The sequence below is a fragment of the Corvus cornix genome, chromosome 1 (assembly GCF_000738735.6).
Source record: "Corvus cornix cornix isolate S_Up_H32 chromosome 1, ASM73873v5, whole genome shotgun sequence".
Taxonomy (NCBI): domain Eukaryota; kingdom Metazoa; phylum Chordata; class Aves; order Passeriformes; family Corvidae; genus Corvus; species Corvus cornix.
Window position 1 is genome coordinate 76,729,251 of NC_046332.1, and position 23,232 is coordinate 76,752,482.

The following is a 23,232-nucleotide window of genomic DNA, read 5'->3' on the forward strand; positions in this document are numbered from 1 at the left end:
CAAGACTTGATTCAGAATAGGCTCTAAATACTGCATTTCAGAAAATATTGGGGTGGATCTCCCATGAGCTCACAAATCTGCTCATATTTGTTGCTTTTATTACCATTCTATCTCCTAAAGATAATTCTCATAATAAGAATCCTAATTTCCAATGTTTCAATATTTTTCTCTTCTGCACCACCCCTTTTTTTTTAATTGGTGTTGAAGCTAGAGGGGCTCAATCATCACTCCAGTCTAAAATGACAATGAAGAAGTAGGACATTACTGAATATAAAGCATTTGACTCCTGAAATCTTAGCTGAAACTGCTATGTGGTTATCACTGCTATATGGTTATCATTCTAAAGACAAATAATATGCCATATTTTACCAATCTTATATATTCAGATCCCCATTCATCTTCTTCCTTTTTTTGGAACCATGAAAGAGAATTCTATAGGGACTGTTTCTTCTGTTTAGAAGGCTACAGGGACTGAATTCTATCGGGGTTGTCTTGGGACAAGGCCAAGACTTCCAGCCTCGATCTAGCCCACCCATTCTGAAGATAAAGCCTCTGGACAGGCCAAACAGCAGAGGCATTTCACATCTTCATATGACTCTGTAAACCCTTCTCTTCTGCTTGGCATGGTCCTTCAGTTTGGTAATTCATTTTTCTTTAGCTTCAGTTTCTTTTTCTTTCTTCTTCTGGAATATGTGATTGTTTGGAAAGGAGGGATTCTCTCCAAAGTTCATTCATGATATACCTGTGTAATGATTCCTGAAATACATTTTCCTTTTTAACTACTCCTGCTATAAAAAAGCCACTGGGAATCAGAAAAATTTTATTAAAAAACCACATGGGTTTGGCTATCCAGAATGTGCAATGGATGACACTGGATAATTTTCAATGGATTTTTTTTCTGCCTCACATGCAGTATCACAGAACTCAAGAGAAATTCTGGTACAGCTATCAGAAAGCTCACTTACTCTGCTGTGCAAATAATCAAAGAATTCCCTTGGAAAATCTGCTCTGTGTTAAAGATACACCCCACACCCTCATGCCTCATGAAAATAAATATTTTGCTTCAATTTAGGACTTTTTAAACCACATGTTGCAGGAAAGTCACATAACATTTGGAAACAACTACATTCACAACTTAGGTACCATTCACAAAATAAGGTATCGGGAAACCTGTCACCCTGTTTATAAAGGTACAGCCAAGCCCAGGGGTCAGGACTTACAGGAGAGGCAAAGGTGGGGCAGAGATCCACTGGAATGTGTTACTTTTACCAGTCATGGAGAATACACTGAAGGTGGATCATCCACCTCTCCAGCAGGCCTGTTAATTCTCTACTACAGGCACTTCTGCTATAGGTCTCCTTCAGCCCCTGCTCTTGAAGCTAGTCACCCTTTGGAAAACTCAGTAGAAAGGCACCGGAAGAAGGCAAATGGGTGAGTGCCTGAAGGCTACAGCAATCAGCATGGGAGGGACTAAAGCTGGAATTAAATCCTTTGGTTTTTTGGGGGGCCTACGTTAGGGCACAGAATGGATCCTTTCCAGTGGAGCAAGCTGGAGGGATAACTTCACCTACTCTTCTGTTTTGTGATTGGCACCAAACTCCACTTGCAAATCTTGCCTGAGAAACAACCAAAAATCTTTTGTCTCAGAAAAGCTGAAGACAACCACAACCCAAGAGTTTTATTCTAGGAAGAAGTACTGTCCAAAAGAATATACATATGGTCTGACACTGCATTTCCTTGGGCCATCGGCTTCTGGGAAAAAAAATACCACTATAAAGTAAACTCCTTTACAGCCTAAACTATAATTAACAACACTTAAATGAAATCAAATGAAAAAAAAACCCCAAATACAACCTCTACTGTATTTTATTCATTACATTAAAAGGAAGACATTTTAATAATAACATTATTAAACGCCAAGCATTTTGAACAAGTTATACTTCACTGCCTTTGACTCTACTGTACTCTTCTACTGGGCAACTATTAGAAAGCCTCATCTCAGAAACAAAAAAGAAAAATACACTAGGAATAAGCAGCTACAAATGAGAAGTACCTGCTGACCACACTAAAACATTAGTAGTGCATAAATCAAAACCAAAACAACCTTTAATGTTTATGTATAAATATACCTTAAATAAATCCCCATTGATTTTTTTGACAGATAAACACTAGAGGTTAAATTATTTTAAAAACATACGCTTACATATATGTTGCTTAGAATTTTTAAAAAAAGCCTATAATTTCCTATTTTTCATGGCTTTTAAATAATAAGAAACTTAGAATGATAAATATGTTAACAGCAACATTCTTCACTTCTCTATGAACATAGAAAAAAATTCACGCACATCAAGGAGGAAAAAAATTACTTGACTGAACCATCATTCAAGCAGAAGTGAATACAGTTTGCAAACCCTTTTGGTTTTGTTCAGTTCAAAGACATACTTCACTGTGAAACTCTGATTTACAGCTGTCCAGCAGTATGAACTCCTAAATAAATAAACACGCTAAAATAGAAGAGTGCTGCTCGCAACGAGGGACTCCTGAGAACATTGCCATTTGTTGCTTGCATGTCAGAAACACCCAGAAGAGGATTAATGTATCCGAAGTGGGAGGTGGAGACTCACTAGGACGCAGGCTGGACCATCATGTAGCCAGCAGCATGCCCTGCCCTGAAGTTTGTTGTGTCAGTTAAGAGAAACCAACACAATTGACTACAGAAGGAATAACGAGCTAAGGGAAGATGGAGCAGTAAGCTGGAACAGAAAGTTGCAGGACAAGATGATTTTTAAAGTACAGGAACACAAAGGGGTCATGGAATTAATGAGCTTTCCCCACCCATATGTTTAACTGCTGTGTACTGCAGTTACGATGCTACTGGTGCATCTCCAGACATGATTTCAAGATGAAAAAGTGCCAGCTTGTGGATGAACTTTAGTGCACGGTGAGCAGGAAGTTACAAAGATGTAAGCATGGAAGATAAACAAGCAAAAATGATGAGGGAGGGCATTAAAGACACTGGAATGTGCCAACAGCTCCATTTACCAGGTGCAGAAATAATAAAAGCTTTGCATGGGGAGAAGGCTAATGCTCAAACCAAGTACACTCCCCTCTACAACTCTGGTTAGACTCCCTCACAGTACACTGGGTAAGATTAAGAAAAAGTCTTCCCTCCATCTGGCCCTGGGGAGCAGCTGCAAGACAAAACTGTCAAGAGACAAGCTGGTAGTCACAGTACTCACCAAACCTGGGGCGTCTGGATATTGAGAGAGCTTTGTGTACATATTGACGTGAATTTTTGCCCTGCTTGCATGTGTCCTCCCCTTCCTCCCCAGCTTCATTCACTGCATATCCACTCCCCATTTCCTCTCCTCTCTCTTCCTTCAAAAACACTTCTTCCATTCTCCTTCACCATGGAATGGTACAAGCTCTAGGTAAAAATGTCATCCCACGCACAACCAAGGTCTAAAGCCCAACACAGCGAGACACAGGCTAGGAAGAGTGGAGGAGCTGGGGACAATGCAAGTGAGAACAGAAGGTGAACACAAAGTGATTGCAACACTCAAAACCAGGAAAGTGCCTGAAACGATGTTTTGGAAATGCAGTGACAAAAAGAGCCAGATAGGGGAATAATGACACATGAACCATAAAGGCAACAGAAAGCATGTTTTACACTGAAAAACATGGGAAATCCAGCAAGTGAGAGATCAGGTTCTGAAACAGCTCCTAAACTAGAACTGTGGAAGTTAAAAAGCCAGTGCCACCTGAAGGAAGATGGCAAAGTGCAACCAGAACATAGTGCATAACCATAGGCACTGGACACATACAGACTACTCAAAAGGTTATACTCTGACAGACAAGGGAAAACTTACTATCTAATGAAAGAGATGTCTTTCGAAACATTCAGAGGATTTTAGTTCCTTCTTGCTTGAAACTGCTCTTACAGACGCATATTTCACTCTGCTAACTAAAGAACTGCAGAGGGAACAGATGGTTGTGTCTCTTTAGTCCTTAGAGTATACTCTGATTAGTTTGCTTAATTTCATTCACACAGGGTCTTAAGATTTCACAAGACCAATTAAGATTTCAGGTAAAGGAATTACCAGTAAGAGTTTTCTTTCTTCCTTCAAAACACGCCTATCATCAGATCTTAACAGTTCACTTACTTACGCACTGATTTTGTTTTCCTGACACCCATTTTCACCACTCTCTGGTTTTGTTGCTGTTTTAAACCAGCAGCTTTTCTGAAAGTACATCAGACACATTAGGATGAAACAAGTTCCAGGACTGCAACAAACAGGACAACAAGAGGAGCCATGTAAAGACTACAACAAAAACACCTATCACTCAAGTATCCACATCCAATACATACACCACTATTAAATCCTCTCATGGACCTGAAGCACAACTTATATTTTGTAGTATGCATAAAAAATTTTGCAAATAATCACTGATCATAGTCTAACCCCAGACATTTTGGGAAAGGCTGTTTTAAAACAACAGCTTTGCCATTATTCTGCATTGAAAAAGACACCAAATTTCTGATAAGGCATGAATAAAATGGAAAAATAAAAATATAATAATGAAAGCAAATGACAGAAAAATACCTTGTGTTTTTGTTTCCCTCTTCCCAAAACAGCATAAGCACAGAACTTCATTCTGGATCAATTTGTGGATACATCGTTAAAACACTGAAACAAAACTACACCTCCAAGCAAAAAAATCACAAAAGGTAAAACTGTGTTAATAAACCAACCACTATTAAAATTACAGAGTATTAATTAGTAACAACTTAGCATAGCAGTTTATTTAATTAGAATATTTGGAGAACAAATGCTGGCTCTGATAGTTTTCAAAATGTAGCTTAACTTTAGAATGCATATGAAAAGCAACCAATAAACTTTTCATCACAGCTGAATGGTATTTACACCACCTCTTAATTTTCCGAATGTTTATTTTGTCCTTTTCTGACTCCAGGGAAGAAATCCTTAAATAGCAGTTCACATTCCTAATATGAACATTCAATTCCTAAATTTCTTAGTGGTCAACTATACAATGGTCATGCCTTCAGGAAGGGGTCAAACAAGTTTAAGTGCCTGGATCACTCTAAACCTTTTAGGACTTTCTGGGCAATTGGATGTTTGTTTCTTTTGGTTTTCTGAGAAAGGAAATTGAAATGCCTCTTGATATCAAGGTTTTGTAACCTTCCATAATCTGGTGTTTTTCTGTAAAACTGTCATATTACAGTTGGCATTCAAAACTCTGGGCTTATGAAACAAAAGTCTCTAGCACAGCACCTTCTAGAAGGTTCCTTACTTCAACAGGTACCACACTTATATACCTGCAGAAGTCTGTCCACAATGGACCACTTGGCATGATTAGGACCTAAATTAAGTCAAGACATCACAAGTTACCTGAACTAGAAATCCAAATAAATATTGGAAACAAATCCAACGTTGTAAAACTGCATCTCTCAAGTGTTGCCACTTGCATGGGTCACATTCTTTCCTTCTCAGTGCATTCAAACACCCGAAGGACCATTACGTTCAGAAAAGAGATCCTAGAAGAACTAGAAGTTCTGACACCAGATAAATTAAACTAGCTGTGAATCCCCTTGAGGAGGTATGAATCATCTCTGAGGTTTCAATTAGATTATCAACCAAGTGAAGCAGCATAGTAAATCTACAATAAAAGATGAATGCCTACAGGAATATAATTTTTGCCCCTAGTGGCAGATGCTTGAACTTTAAAGGATCTGAGACTAAGCTCTTTGTCTAAGCCTTCCTGACAGAAAACAACTGAAATAATGTTTTTGGTTGGTCCAACTTTGCTCCACATGCCGCATGAAAACAGTATCTAAACCCTGTAAATGAAAGTATATTGTCACTTCTAAACCAATTGAGGATCAAACAATTTACAGAAACCAAGACTTATTTTGCTGACAATTAAGCTCTATCACCAAGACTCAAGATTCAATGAAATTTGACAATTGTGAAGGAAAAGGCTTTTGTCTGACTAAGTCTTAAGCATTGGAAGAATCAACAGAAAATCAGAAGACTGAATTAGATTGAAAAGCCTTTGAGGATAAAATTCACTAATTAAAACAACTGCCTTCCTTGCCCTGTTTCCTCTCTGAATTGCTTTGGTATCACAGCAGAAAGGCATACAGGAGGAGGAAAATTTGGACTAAGGAGCAAGTGTTACATCCATCACACTTCCTCTTACACCAACAGCATTCTCTGTCTATCCTGCTGGTCAAGTTCCATTATGAAGAACCATCACCCCTTTAAAGGTGAGATGAAAGACAAGTATAAATCTATGCTTCACACCAAATCTGAGAGGTATGAAAGGTCTTTAAAGCCTTCTTCTTCCAAGCTGAAACCTTTTTTATTCATCACGTTTACTCTGTAGTAATTCAGATACAACCCAAAGCTACCGAAGTGCTGCAGGTCACTAGCTGGAAGAGTATTTTTGCATCTCCCCCTCAGAGAGTCAAAGAATGAACATATCCTTCTGTTTCTTCAAGACCCATAAAATCAAAGAGACATAGAATGGGGCCTGGGTTGGAGGGGACCTTAAAGACCACCTAGTTCCAACCCTCCTGCACTGGGCAGTGACACCTTCCATGCTCAGAGCCCCATCCAACATGGTTTGAACACATCCAGGGATAGGATATCCACAGGCTTGTCTGGACAACCTGCGCCTGTGCCTCACTACCCTCACAGCAAAGAATTTTTTCTTAATATGTAATGTAAATGTAATGTCTTTCAGTTGTACTAACTTGTTCTCCTTCTGCCCATTTAATTGAACAATATGTAAGATTTCTATTCAAAACATCTCCATGCTTATTTTAAAATTAATAACAAGTACTCAACAAGCATTTGAACATCTTGCATCTCAAGAAGTACAAACAACAGAGGCAGAGCACAAAGGTATTAACAAATTAAGCAGCGCTCACAGCACTACATTTTAAGCTAAAAACATCTCAGATCTTTTCAGAAACTTGGGATTTTGCATTTCACGAAATGTTTGTGTCTCTATTAAAAGTACATCATAATATTGCTTTAGTATATGGCTAAGATGGGACAAAAATTAATTAAATCCTATTTTTCCACAAGAATGTTTCTATTTTTCAAGCAAACAAACGCTTCTGGACAGTGTCAGATTGGACATTTCCACTCTTGAACACTCAGCAGGTGAACAAAACCATCTCTATAAGCCCTCATAATCTTAGAGAAACACTTATTTCTGAAAAATCACTTCTAAACACTGTCCTTAAGCCTTTGGTAGTAGCTGAGCAACACTGGTTATTAAATTGAGGTGCAGCAGAGTTTATTTTTTCTTATCTGAATTAAAAAAATATATGTTAGGATTGTTTTTTCCATTTTTTTCTCTTGGGGATTTTGGGGGTTTAAATATAAGCAGCATTCAATGAATGGCTTTGAATTCAATATTAAATCATACTTGTAGCTTAATTATGAAAAAAGATCATTGTCACTACGTATTTGGAATATTAAAACTTGTCAGCTTTATAAAAACCTCAAGGCACTTTTTACTCTCAAATTCGGCTTTATTTTGAAAGCGCTCCTTAGATAAGATTTCTTAATATTAGAATAAGTCTAGCGTAACTAGTTTCCTGTTGAAAATACTGAAGAAAAAATATTCTCTCTATATTGTTAGTTTAATAGAAAAAAAAGATGACACTACTAAAGCTAAAACCATTTATATTTCACAGTTCTGAGGCTTTAAATTTGCAGAGGTTTCTGCAGGTATCTTTTGTCTCAAAGCAGCATCCAATAGGTTTTTTTTTTTTCTCCAATGGTAATGGAATATTAGCTGACGAAAGGTAAGAAGTACTAACTCTTCCTTAAACCATTTCAATATTTTTTAGTCAGGAAATACCGGAAATATTCTGGAAAGCTAACTGTAATTGTTTACTTTTGGCTGGTTGTTGAGACAGGAGAGAGGAGAACTGTTCTTCTGAAAGGAGACTGAGGAACTAATGAAGGGAGAAAGGGGAGAAGTATTATACTAACCTCAGGCAAAGCATATGGGGTTTTATACATACAACTATATTTAAAAGTAAATATTAAAAATACGGTTCATTTCTTTCTCTAAGTGGCACTTTCCAAATCCTAGATACCCATCCTTAAACACAGGCACTTAACTCTCTAAATGAAGACAGACACCGCCTCTTCTCTAAAGATCAGCATGACAGATTCTAAACAAAAAAATAAGTGCTCTGGAAGAAGAGAGGAAGAAGATAGTGTGAAGTTTACAGCTTTAAGCATTCATATTGAAAAGGAGGGGGGGGAAAACCCAATACTGAGCAAATGCCCCTGGCATCTAATCACTTACTGTCCTCCTGGCATGTCCTAGAAAGGATGGGGCAGGGGCAGTATTCCTGTATGAGAAATTAATTATGACATCTTAAGAACAGGTGTAGGAATTTTGCCTAAAATGTAGACGAAACCATTTATTTTGGGTTGTGAACATTCAAACTCATGAAGTTATGCTAAGAAGTGAATACACACAGGGACAAAGAAACACGTATTCCTAATGAAGGGAAGCTTACCACAAAGCAGAGCGTTTTTTCTTGCCTACACATGAATTAGCAATATTCTGCATTGCATCATTTACATATTAAACAGACAATAACTTCATTGAGAAAAAAGAGGTTTACCCCACACACACACAGAAATCTCATCACATCTGATAAAAAGAAAATTGAGGAAGAGTTAGACCATCTTATAATTGCTAGCAAGAATGTCCAAGTTCCAAAACTTTACCCTCTCAAACTTCCAAACACCTTCAGATTATTCTGCACTCTCTGCCCCAACACTAAGTCCAGCTAGTGAAGATTTATGCTTGAAAGAGGGCAGGAAAAGTAGCATTTCCTGACACAGGAAGCAGAGGATTAATTCAGGTACACAGTAGATGAAAACTGACCAGAACCATGTCAGTGGACAGAAAAACCATGACCTTATGAAAAGTTTAACTCTAAACTTCCTTTGAATTTTCAAATGTCATAAATGTTGCACAAGTAGCACATGATGAAAGCTCAAGTTTGAGAAACATTTATACTCTTTTTTTAACTGGCAAATGAGGAAGAAGGAGGGGATCCTACAACTAGAAGAAAAACAGGTCAAAAGTCATTTGTAGGTCTTCTGTAACAGTGCAAAGTCAAATACAAAACCAAAACCACCGCCTGAGCACAAAAGGCACGCTACTCTGAGCCAAACAGCTGAGAATGAAGACTCTGCCACCTTTCTGCCATACAGCAGCTTGCTCTGCATGCTGGCTCTGTGAATAAAACTTCCTACCCAGCATTAGGTGAGTAATAGCTAAGGCAGCCCCAGCCTTTCCAGATTTTTCAGAAACCTCCTCACTCCACAACCTCCCTTTGGGACCACCACAGCTAAATATTCTGTTCAAGCCAAAATCAAGAGCCATGGCAACAAAGTATGCAAATCAGAATCACCTAGGAAAATGTTCAACAGGAGCCCAAATTTAAGAGAACATTAAAACAAACCCCAAACAAAAATGAATCTGCAGTTTCCAGTTTCAAGCTACGTGCCTCAAGGTCGGTATTGCCACAAGCAATAATTAATGTCCATTACATACTACCACAATAATTACAGGACTATTGTCCAGTAACTAATAAAACAAACAAACAAAAAATGTTCTTCATATGCTTGATGCTATTTTAGAACACTTTGAAAAGCTCTCTTAAGGCTGGTAGCTATCAACATATACAGCTTGTAATAATGTTGTCCTCTCCAAATACAACATTATCTGCCATAAAATTACTTCAAAAATCAAAACCTGAAGGAGGTTCTGCATATCTGTATTCACCTGAATGCATAACAAAAAGCCCCTGACAAAGTACCTAATGATTTTGATGAAGGAAAAAAAAGATTATCTGGGGAAGACAGGGTGGAAGACAGCAAGTAATGGTGTACTGTACTGCTTGTAAATAACTTAAAGGTTGTATTTTTTGAACTGAACAACACGCTGAAGTCAAGTTCGATTCAATACCTCTGCTTCTGCTGTTATTTCTATTCTTCGGCCTTTAGTCTGGATTGCCAAAACAGGCAGATTCACATAAAACAGCCATTCTGTTCTACACTAAAATTTTAACTTTGGATCGAGAAGTGCCTTTTGTTTCCAAACACTCTACAAGATCACCACAGGCACAAACTAATCTTCACTTGTTGCATAATCTGCAAGATGCTGGCAATCTGGGAAAAAAAAAAAAAAGAAACCTCAACTAATTAATTCACCCAGATGCTGCAGTGCAGATTACCTAGGATCATCTGGGAGAAAAAATTCTGTGCAGTATAAAGCAGAACAGTGCTAATGAAATGAGTTTACGCTGTGATAGTGGTTTGTTTTATTTTCATTTTCAGCTACTCAGATTAAACAAAAAAAACCCCAAAACACCCCACCAAAGCGGGCTAGTTTTTCTGCAAACACCACAGTGGTCTAACTGTGTGTCTGTGTGTCCATAAGGGACAGCAGTGGAAGGGTATGGCACAGCCAAGAGCCCAGGAGAGCCAAGAGCCTGATATGCATGGCTGGCACCCGGGATGGGGGAGCCACACGTTCAAGGCTCACAATAAACCTGAGAGGGAGAAGATCTGGGCTGCCTTTCCCACATTCCATATACGTGGTCTCACCACCTGGCTGTTCATTATCCCTGCCCAGCTCTTCTCCAGAGCAATTTATTTTTGGAAATGCTTATGCATTGTTCCAAGGTGGAGTGAAGTGAGTTTTGATAAGTTTTTCCTCATTTCTCAAAAAAGTTTACTTCCCATCCAAAACAGGCATCCATGAACATCAAGAGAGGACATTCTATCCCTGTGTCCCCACTATCCACAGCAGTCGTAGCAGCATCCCACAATTTATAAACACATTAAAAATAGCAAAAAAAGGTACATATTTAAAATAGTTATTATCAAAACAATCAAACAAAAAAATCCTCCATTTTGGATTATCTCTAAAAGCTTATTTGTAGCTGCATCACCTCAGCTGGGCCCTCTTTTTAAGCCCCTTGCAGTTTTCCATCAATATTACAGCAGTCTCTTCCTCTTGTTTTCAAGTGTCTCCAACCAACATTTAGTTCCTCATTGCCACAAATCTCACCAAAACAGCATGCCATCTATGCAAGACTAAAACAAAATTTCGTTTTTATTTTCCCACTACAGTTGCAGGAAAGGGATGTCTCTGAACAGCTTCCGTGCAGTCTTTTAAAGCCAGTATTTTTAATTAGGCTTCTCCGTCTTCCTCGACATTCCATGCCTCCTTTTTGCTCGGCTGAGGTGGGGCGAGAGCTGCTCTCTCTGTAGCTATTTCAGTAAATGAAAACACTAGAGTTTGCAGTATCTGGGCAGGTCAGCATATGGTCAGAAATGAGTTTCCCAGCAGGCTGTTTTCCCCACCAGGGGATCTTAATGCGAAGAAGATAGAAAATCCCTATGAAAGGATGTGGAATCTTGTGCCGGGAAAGCAGAAGGCTGCACTTGGAAGTGGCTGTCAGTACAAGCTTCACGCAAGTTATTTCCCTATCTAATGTCTCGTCCCCTCCTATGAACAGCTTTTCCGTAAACCTTTTAATTTCATCTCCCGTATTAGGCATAAACAGGGTGAGCTCTGACTCGGTGAACTGAAAATGTAAAGGGCTTGTCTCATCGGTTTATGGCCAAGTTTCATTCAATGATTATTGCAGAAAAGAATAGGATAGAGTTGAATTGATTTTTGCTAATAGATAATAAATGTAAACATAACTCCCAAGTGCCATTTACTAACTTTAAAGACTACTCCTACAGCAATCAACTTTATAAGGCTCCTGACAGAATCATAATGGTGATAAAACACATGGAAGAATAAGACTATTTAAACTCTTAACAAAGCCATGATAATACTAACAGTAAACGAGCAACTCCCATAAAATATCATTTAATAATCACGCCCTGATAAGATTTAAAGTATATATCGCCATTGTTATATGAAAAAAACATTAGAGGCTTTTTTCTTTAACACATGCAGCAACCTAACAGGTTTTAATTACCACACCTACTTCAGTGACGAGCTGTTCCACTCAAACACCCAAACATAATATTTACAACGTTGTGTGGTTGTTAAGGATCTTGATGATTGATGGAACCCATTGTGTTGCCATCTTAATAACAACAAATGCAAGTGATTACCAACACGGAAGAGAGAATCTGTGTTTTTATTTTACAACAAAAGGCTCTCCTGTAGGGACTTCTTTCCAACGTAAACTCACAAACCTGTGCACATGTGAACGCGCTTTAGAGCTTGGCACAGGAGTTGAAAACAAAGCCTCTGCTGCTTTAAGGACAATGTGTTTTTTTGTATTAGCTTAAGAGAACATGAAAGCTGTCAAAAGAGCTGGTACAGCTTTCCACAACCCTGCAGAATTCATCTTGACCACAAGGATATATCTGAAAACTGCATCAGAAAGATAGCACAGATCTTGTTTCCAAAAAAAAAAAAAAAGAAAGCAATTGAGTCATTGAATCAAATAGGAATACAATACATTTCCTGGCATTGCTACTGAATATTTATATCAGTGACGAATGAGACTACAAACGAAATATCTTAACATGAAGCTTTGCCTTGTTAACTGCATGATATGCCAAAACACCACCTACTGTAAATCACACGGTTTAAGACCAGTATTTCTTGTTTGAACATGCTACTTGTTCAGCAGAATCACTTGTGAGAACAAGCATACATTAATGTACACTAACTAGAGCAGTTTCACTATCCAACTGATAAAGTATAATTTAACAACCTCATTATCAGCATTGTAATTTTCAGACTGCTGAAATACCATATTCGTTGCAAATATTATATGGTTGAAACCCTTTAACAACATTGCCCATTTGACACTTCTGTCAGATACAATGCAGATAGGCATTTGTGCATTGATGAACATGCTTTTAATCCTATAAAGGAACTTTCTCTGTCAAATCATAAGCATTTCAACACTTGATTTATGAACATCATAATTAAATTCCTTATGCCTTAAAGAAAAACAAACTCTGCATTATAACAACAGCTTTCTTTCACATTTTAATCTTTTTATATTTGGAATTTGCTTTCATGTGCTGCTATTAGTTATCAGTTCAGCATGTCATTTCCGGCTGCCAAAACCAAAAAAGAATATTTCTCTTATAACCAGGTCAAATCTCAAAGTCTAGGTAAGCACTCAAAGGGATCAATGTTTATTTAATGCTTCCACAACACATTTGTGGGGAAAAAAAAAATCTGTTAATTTAACAGGTGGAGGACGACCATCACACAATTCAGTGCTTCCCATTTCTAAGAAGGCCAGAAATGCTGTAAAGTCTGCCAAAATATTTCTTTTCCTCCTATGAACTGTCAGAACCAAGAGTTTGGGGAGATACAATTCAGAAAAAAAAAAAAAGCTGCATTTGTTCAGTGATTCTGGTCCAATTTAAATTTTAGACAGAATCTCTAGAAGGGGGAGAGATTCCTATTTTATCTGAACAAATTAATGCATATCATTCATTCCTTCTTACAGCACCCATCAGCAGAGCAGCAGCAGGTTTCAGCTTTCTAAACTCAATGCAATTGAAAATTACACACAATTTACACTAAAACTACCATAACTGGAAATGATGCATGTTACACATTAGCATCCCTTCTCTAATCTCTGTCCCTAAATCCTGGAAAAGAACAATTCATTTACAAGCTAAGCAAGTAATCTTGAATCAAATGCTGAAGCTCATCAAAACCAGGATTCTCCGAACTGTTCAATAAGAAACTAATTTCAAAAGAGGCAACTCCCAAATCAGTCTTTGCTGCCGAAGTTCAGGTCCCTTTCACCTAGCTTTGTAACAAATTTGTTTTGAAGCGTTACAAACACCTTGTAAAAGAAATTAAAAGGAATAATGGCTGAAGAAGGTCTCCCTGATGGGACTCTTCTGACTCTAGAGGACTATCTGACTTTTTGGCCACTAATTCCAAAACGAAAAAAGTTCCTGAACTCACAACTACATGAAGCTGAAAAGCTTATTGCATAAAATATCCGGAGAAAATACTATTCCTGCAGATAATGAAGACAACTGAATGAAACCACATTACTACTGCTCAGCAGAGAGGTTGAAAATTCACTCCTCAAATACCATCTCTAAAAATGTAACAGATGAACTTTGTCATCCTTCTAACAAGCCGCTGTAATGCTCGACTGGGATAAAACAGATCATGCTGCCCTCTTGTGCTAGACGTGCACAGAAACCAACCCCTTTACTCCTGCAAGCGACATGTGAAGAGCAATATATAAAGCATTCACTATGAAATAGAAAACATCCACATCTTCCTACTTTACAGATAGTTTGACATTCATGTTATTCCCTTACTGGGATATGGGTAGAAGAGCAAAGAAGTTTCCAAAGAGCCAAATTCTACTCTCAAAAAAAAAAGTTTTGTGAACAAATGCAAACAAGTCAGATGTGATAAAACCCAAACTACTAACACTTCAACTACCCATCAAGCTTTCGCTATCACTGTGTAAGTGATGCAGTAGAGGTACCTGCTGATAAATCTGAATTTCAGTCATAAATAAATGGCAATTTTTTCTGAATACACTTTGGTCAGTTAGGATTATCAGCTCAGTAGGGTTAGACTAAATGCTTAAGAAAGAAACAGACAGTCATTTATTAATAAGGTTCTTCCAATGCAAAATATGCAGTAATGTTTAACTATTTTTAGACCTATGCCAAATTACAGAAAGGTGAAATCTGTGTACATACAAATTTTTTTGGCTGGGAAGGGAGAAAGGAGCGGGGTCCTTATATTCCTTTTGTCTCTGCTATGTAATCCAGGTTCCGAAAATACACTGACATTCTTCTATCATCTGGGTAAGATGCTGGTTACTATTCCCTTTACAACTTTCCCCTCCCTATATATTGCCAATGCAACCTGTTAAGAGAGATCTTGGGTTCATGCCTAAACTGATTCACAAAGCATTAATTTTTTTTACAAGTAAGTCATCTCATTTATTCACCAACACTGATTGAATCTACACTGTTGGGAGCTGACAGACATGTCATGATTCACCACGTATTTCCATTTCCTAATGTCGACTCTCTGATGCTCCTCACTACTCTGTTTCCCCAGTAAGAATTACTAAGAGCTTGGGATGTCTATTTATTTAAGTTTCCTTCCTCGACTCTGGAACACAGATCACCATGTGTTCAAAATACTAGCCGTGGCATTTTTTAATTGCTGATTATTTTTTGATAAATAAAACAGCAAAATTCAGTTCAGCATTGCTTCTGCTGAGGTCTTAGAGACTTCACACAAATACTGGGAACATGCTGGATGCTTAAATGACAGATTTGACATTGCAGCTTTGCTAATATGGGATATGATAACTAATAGTTTGGCTTAGCTGTTACAATCACAACACTAGAAAAAGGGGCATTTAATAATTTCAATTTATTTTCAGTATGTCTTTTATAAGCATATTAAAAAAAAGATAGGGGGAAAAACAAAAAAAAAATACACCCCACCTCATTGCAAGAAATTGCATGTGAAGTTCTAAAAGATAAATAAACAGTTAGAAATCCATGTAAATCAGACAATGAAATACAGATGTTACAAACAGGATTTCAGAACTGCTAAATGCTGCAATTCTGAACAAGAACATTGTCTCATGTGCCATTTTTTCTCTTTTTTTTTCCTTTTTCAAATGATGTAGAGATCAGAACAGCAGTACTTTTGCATGCTACCATGACCACAAGAAAGATGAAGGGAAAGAAATATATGCATCCTGAAGTTAATCTTCTACTATAAAGTATCTGTTTAATAGAAACACACATCTAAGTCACAACAGTGTGTGAATACCAGCGACAGGCAGGTTTTATGAATGTCAGTTTTACAATGCACTACTAATTGGAGCTTCACAGTGTTACAAAGCAAACTGGTGTTACTCTACATTGTTGCTGTTTTCTCTCTAGTTCTTAGTTTGTTATTATGAGCCAGATTTATGGGCATTCTTACAAGATCATTACGTATTCCCTCAAAAATACAGTTACTGCATATGCTGCGCACACATACACAAGAGACAGAAGAGGAAAATCCCTGTCTGACACATCAGCACTAGGATTTCTTCTCATGTATGTGTTCTCACTAGCTCTCCACCAACCCATCTCTTGAGCTTCCCTTCTAATCCTTTGCAGTGGCCTTGAATTTACATTTCCACACAGTCACTGTACAAGTAGGCCACGTAACACAGCCCTAAACTTCTGCAGCTTTAGGGGCGTTTTTAATATCAAATTGTACACATTTCGTTCATCATATCATGGGCATGAACCTTTTCTCCACATGAGTATCTATTCCTTGAAAATACTACTAATTTCTCTGAAACAGTAAAGCCATCCCTATATATCCTTACAATTAAATGTTGCCTGGTGCTATGAGAACAAGCCCATGCCCCTTTTTTTCCAAGGGAGTGAAGACCATCAGGTTTCTGTTTCTCATGTAAAAGAGAAACCTTTGGCTAGTCAATCAGTACCACCCACTTCCCCACTCTTCATTCTGCTCTGGCTTCTCTCTCCTTTCTTTTGAAGAACATAAGGATCTGGATCACAGTTTTACAAAATGCATTCATACACATTCAGCATATGGGAGACACCCTGTGAAACTGCATCAGAACAGCAGTGCAAATACAGGTCAACACACAACACCAAAGCTACAGGTAATTTGCTGTTCTGTAAGCTGCCATTTAAAGACAGTAAGATGAATCATCAATAAGCAGTCTGAGTTTGAAACTGAAAAAGACTACACTGTTAAATTTAAAGTGTTTAAGTAAAAATTTAAATTTAGAGAGTCTAAGAGAAAGAAGCAAAAGAACCCAACAAAAGTGCAAAAATACTACAAAATTCTAATTGTCCAGAAATGGTGTAATTTGTGCAATCAAGGAGATACATTAAATGCTGAGGGTTTTTTTATACTAATAAACTTACCAATAGGATTTCTGTCAAAAAACAAGACAGGAGCTTTCAAAATGGATTGAAACATTTTGTTGTGCAAATTTTGACCAGAATTGACAAGAACTTGAAACACCAGAAGACTTCTTATTATGCCAAATGATATTGTAGCCACTGTTAAACCTGAAACAAAAAAAAACCGAAACCATGAATAGAGCCTCCAAAAAGATACGGATCTTTCAGAAGAAAAAAAAAGCTAAAAATAAAACTGAACTAAAATCAAATTCTCTGGACTTCTGCATATAGCAAGAATCCAAACTTAAGCCTATGGGGACTCAGACTGAGTGCAGAACACAGATACATTTGTCACTAGTTTCAGTTACTATCACAGAATCAATTTAATCAACTTCTCCTTTTCTGTTTGAAAGAATTGGTACTTCATAGAAATGTAGGAAATGTCTGTTAACCCATGAGATAAATCTGTATTAAAACTTTCTGCATAACAGCCTTACTAAAAAATTCATTTCACAGTCCCATGTGTAATTGTGGATTGCAGAGGTCACTGAAGATTCAACACCTGCCAGCAGGTATTACACAAGTAATATATACATGGCTATTTAGAGACAACCTTGAATTACTCCACATCAGCCCAAACCACTCATGTCATTCTTCCCCTTGTAAAACACACCAAATCATTTAAATTATGTGTACTTCTTTCACACTTTCTAAGATGCATTCCTTATGCCGCGTGAAATAGAGTCCTTCTAGGGAACTGGTCTGCAGACTCTTCTGGGCACAACTCTGCTTACAAAACAAGGGGGCTACAAGGCAAAAAACTGACATAAATAATGAGATTGCTGTTGCTCTGTTTGCTGTGCATAATCTCCAATGTGGCTGCACAAATCCCCTGTCAATAAGGGTGAACAGTGAAGGTGTAAACCTTACATTAGGCAGAGCTTCCAGGCTCCACATGATCTGCTTCAGAAAATCAGCATAGCTACCTCAGGTCTTGAGGACATGCTGAAGTTAGACCCCAGCTGTCAGCAGAAAACATTGCCTCTTCTAAGGGCAGGTTAAAATTGTACACAATTCAGGAACAGCTATACTAACAGTGGGAAAGAGGGAGGTTTTAAATTATGTGACGTGGTTAAGCTATCCCATCCTGCTTCCTTCTGTATCCCCCCAGGGAGCAAGAAAAGGTATCATCACTCTCTCGTTTGCCTGTTTGCAGTTTATTGCTCTTAGTCGGCAAGGTGCTGTTTTTAAGAAAAAAGATGGTGGCTGGGATGAGAGTTTGTTTGCCTTGTCCCAGCTGCTGCATTCCAGGCCAGGTAGGAGAAGACAACTTTTCCAAGAGTAACTGCATATACCCAAACAGGAAAGCTGGAGAGCAAAAAGGGAGCAGGAGAGGCAGGAAGCAGCAGGCTATGGCTGTGGCCCATTCCTAACAGCAGTCTGTGGGAGCAACAGGAAGAGAGGGACCACATCCTGGGAACCCCACATTTCTGTACAACTTTACTCAGGCCTGGAAGCTGTTGGTACGACCCTCACAGAACAGAGCACCTGAACAGACCTAATGGCTGGGGAGAAGGAAGAACAAGACATGCTTCCAAGTCCCTCACCCTGTCTGTCTCTTTGCTTTCCCTGTTCATGAACTCAGAACCTCAGTATGAGAGAGACAAGGGCCCTTTGCATATTCACCTTATAGAAGAGGTGTGGAACTGGTACCTTGGTTCTGGCCAACAGTGTTTCCTATTAACAGCAATTTTACTCTTCTAAATCTCTGTTTCAGAGAAGCAACAAGGACTAAGAAGGAACTACAGTGGTGAATTTTTTTTGTCTTTCCAAACACTGAGAATCAGAAATAAAAAATGTTAAATTATTTTATACTGTTTTAGAGATTATAGAAAAAGATAAGTTGGATTATAATGTATTTCATATAAAATGTACTACCTTTTTATAACTTCGCCAACTTCACTTACAATTTTGTGTAGGTAAGTCAATGCTGTCTCTTCAACCATTGCAAATATCTTTAAGTCATCTGAACATTCCAATACAAAGGTAACCTCTGTTGTTCTGCTATCTAGAGCAAAATATTCCTTAAATGATAAAATTTTCACTAATGTGGTTTAGGCTCTCTGGTCAGAGAAAGTGAAATTTGCCACATTTAATCATACTGTGCAGTCCACTGGAACAGCTCACGAAATAAGACATTACACAGAGAAAATAAGAGCCAAGTTTATCTGGCTCCTAAATTGTTGCTTTCCAGGCCAAACACAATGTTTTCTGTCAGCCACTCAGATCACGTGGATTCCAGAAAACTTAACTGAACAAAAAATCCTGCACCTATTCTCTCACCCATGGAGCTGTTTCTGAATACATTCAATGCATATTCTTCTGGCATTCCACCTGTTTTCTCACACCAACCATTTACATCTCCATGAAGAAATTACCATGCCATACAAAACCGTACATCACTAGGAGTGTTAAATAGCAGAATCTGAGAGCATGCACGTGATTCTTCTGTGGCAATTTTTACTACATCTTGGAGCAGTTTTTCAAGATGTTTGGATGCCTGAATGCAAGGATCAACGCCCTTTTCTGAATATTCAGAAGCATATATGCTACCTATTGAAATATATTGAAATGTTTTTTAACAACCTGCTTTGCATACCCACCTAGGATGCCTTTTAAAAACTTGTTCTTTTGCTATGGCACTTCAGAAGAAATGTAGCCATGCCAAGTTTCAGAACAGCACAGAACAAAGATCCATTAGTAATCCCTCTTGCCATCCATATAATGACTGAAGATTTAGCTCAATGACTTATTAATATATAGACAATAACCACAATTTAATTTGACAGATTTTTCAAATATTCAATTCCTGGTTCACTTTCCAAAATCCAGGCAAAGCAAATTAAGATTCTGCATTCAAACTATTCCTTCTGTCAGATTTATTTTATTTATTGCAATTAATTTAATCAGAAAGCAAGACTCAGGGTCCTAACCTGTTAAGACACTGGTCAGTTACTGCTAGAAATCACATTTCCTCACACTGCCATTGCTTTGCACCTCTCAAAGCTCTCTATCAGATAATAAATAGTTCTTAGATGCGCACAGATGTGCACGTGCAATTACCTGCATAAATTCCCAAATAAAAGTTAAGGTCTAGAGGTTCAGTCTCATTTGTTCCGTTATTTCCATTTGTTGAGAGATTCAAGTTTCCTTGATGATTTGCCCTGTGGAAATGCACACAGAAGATAACCATCATCAAATAAGTGTGTTCAGCTGTTTCTAGATTCAACTCTGTTGAAATCTTCAGTTCACAACATCTCATGTATTGATGCCGACATGCATCACAACATGAATAGATGCAATCCCAGTCTACACTTAGCATAAAGTTTAAATTTTTTCCCCCACAAAAGAAGTGGAAGTCAGAGGAAAACCTGAACCATTCTAGAGCAGGTTCCCTTCCCTTTCAATTAAACAAACAGCACTTGACTGAAAAGGCAGAAACAACTGGCCAGTTATTATCACCAACTTACCAGTAAGAAAGCCACCAGTCCTGGAGCACATAGGCCACCTTGAGTAAAAGAGGCAAATACAAGAATCATCTTACAAAATTAAAAAAAAATATTAGAAAATTAAATTTACTTGCTATTCTTTCAAGCTCTCTGGGAAAACATCACATATTCAGAGAAGTATGCCATCCAGTCTTTCAAGACCAGCAGCAATTTGCCAAGCACATTAGAAGGTGCTCTACAAAGAAAGAAGTTACCTTAAATTACCTTACATGTTAGCAAACTAAAGGAAAGTAATACACTTTAGCAAACAAAATATAGCAGCTCTTCCTAATGTATGTTAATTGAACATTAAAGAACTCATTTTCTCAGTTCCTAAATTTGCTACAAGAGATATTCCAAAATGCTTTTTGATTAACAAACTTTCTGATGTTACCAGTCCAGAAATTTGTGTTTACTGGAGATAATTACCAGAAATGGGGTTGAAGGAGGATGAGAGAGGAGAGGGAGGGGAAAATTCCTACTGCCACCTTCCTTCTGTGACAAGAGGTGACTACAAACATGTAACAGGGTTATTTATCTCAAAATACACTTCTGTTCATGTGAATTTGAAGTTGTGGGCAGTCTACTACAAGATTTGATCTTGCTTAGCTATCTTCCCAACAGACTCAATTCAAGGACAAGCAAAAAGTAAGTAACATGTTAAAATATATAGACTATTTTTTTACAACCAAGACAAATCATTTCCATGAAATGAATTTGAGCTTTCTCAGCAAGGAACAGAGAAAAAGGCAATAAGATATCTTCACTCAAGTTTCCTCAGCTCACCATTTCGTTCAGTAAGTTTGAAAATAATTTTCCTTGTTTAAAAATTCTTTTACATACCTGCTACAGTCTGCATTAAACAAAATACTTGCCTATCCTCTTCCTCACTTTCTTATTCTGCTGAACAGTGACCCTCCATCTAAACTTTTTGCACAACCTGCAATTACCCAGCAGGTGAGCTGTTCTTTCAGAACTTCTGTCAGACTCTGTCCTCCCATACCCAGTAAATCTCTTTACCCTCCTCAACTGGAAACATACTGACTGTTTAGGTTTGTTAAGCACCACTTCACACACCTTATGATTTTCTTCTCTTTCTCAAAAAAGTACACTGGCTTATAATTTTGTGCCAAGTTGTCATCAAAGTAATTATTTTAGTGAAGTATCAAAATTGTTGAAATAAGGATCAGTGCAAGACCACTCAAAGCTGTACCAAAATTCCATGCTGACACGGGTACACTACAAAGTTATTAAAGAACACCATGCTTCCGAACATTTCAGATGAAACATTACAGCAACAAGTATGCACTATATTAGAAAGAAATCAGGGAGAAAAAAACCTCACAAACCCAAAATACATTCAATATTATTTGCGGCTCCCAACAACTTACCTGTGCCAAAATATTAAATACTAAGAGTATAAAAATCACAAAGTAGTTTGCTCCTGCAGTGAAATATTTTCTATAAACTTTAAAGTTTATTTTTCCCTCATGGCGACTCTCCTCTGGCACTGCAGCCAGTGCATTTTCACCCTGAAAGAAAAAAAAGCCCACAGAATAAAGCCCATCAACCTTGTAGTTACAGATGCAGACTAAGCCACTTGAAAGTCAATGGCTCAGAATTAGCAAACAATTAAACAAGGAGATAAAGTGATTGTGCATATAAGAACTTTAAGTATCCAACTATAGCTATGACAAAAAAAAATTAGTCTCAGTGCAGTAATACTGAAAAATCTACTCTGCAAAGCAACACTTTAAAGATTTTATTTGGCATTGCATCACCAAATATAATGCAACTTCACATATAGCCAGAAATATTTACTCTGACCACATTGCATCACCAAATATAATGCAACTTCACATATAGCCAGAAATATTTACTCTGACCACTATCCAGGTTCTTCTTTTCTTATACACTACCTTCGCTCATAACAGCTCCAGAAACTAAGGCCTTACCTGGGGAAGATTCTGTTTTCAGAATGCAAGTGTGTGCAACCTTTCCTTTCCAGAAAAGTATTTGAAGTAAATACTCTTCTACATGTACCAAAAATCAACCAACATATGCCCAAGACTTACAAATTATCCATAAAGTCCTAATCATTTCCTCATAAATACCAACAAAGCATCTGTTAATAGGGAAAACAAGTAAAATGACAAATGGGAAATCATACTGAACAAACAATGGATGGTGGACCTTGAAAAACAGAGAAGGAAAAAAATGATACAGGCATAAAGAAGGTGAAAGAACCACACAAATGAACAAAATATAGATTTTTTTTTTTTTTAATTTTTACAGTATATGCAATATAGAAACTAGTGTCACTTCAATGGACATGTAATAGTTGATTTTGTTGCCACAAGACATGGTTGTACAAGAGCAGTGGAATCAAGAGACCTGACAGACGTGAAAAGAGAAATCCAACCTACTCATCCATAAAAGGTGAGAAGCCTATCTTGGCTTTTTGTTTCTCCAGCTGCTCCACCTTCCCACTTCTCCCCATCCCCATCCAACAGTCCTAATGCTGCTAGAAAGTTTGGTACACCTCCACAAATTTAAGAGAATTTAAGACTGGAGTTGCCACTGGGATATTAGTAATGTAAGTTTACTGCTTTGGAGCATAAAACCATTCTTCAAAAAGGTATTAAAAAGTCCGCAGCTTTTTTTTTTTTTTAATCTCACTGCTCTTC

General features: G+C 37.7%; 1 protein-coding gene across 2 annotated transcripts in view; it reads right to left on the reverse strand.

Moving 5' to 3' along the window:
• ABCC4 (ATP binding cassette subfamily C member 4) overlaps positions 1–23,232 on the reverse strand; it is a 146,426-nt gene that overhangs the window by 74,445 nt on the left and 48,749 nt on the right. For both annotated transcript variants that reach the window (XM_039556857.1, XM_039556795.1), the window contains exons 16-19: positions 21,937–22,077; positions 20,528–20,565; positions 20,121–20,221; positions 17,019–17,165 (exon numbers count right to left, since the gene is read on the reverse strand). In XM_039556857.1, coding sequence (XP_039412791.1) covers positions 17,019–17,165; positions 20,121–20,221; positions 20,528–20,565; positions 21,937–22,077 — 427 coding nt within the window. The remainder of the gene's footprint in view (positions 1–17,018; positions 17,166–20,120; positions 20,222–20,527; positions 20,566–21,936; positions 22,078–23,232) is intronic.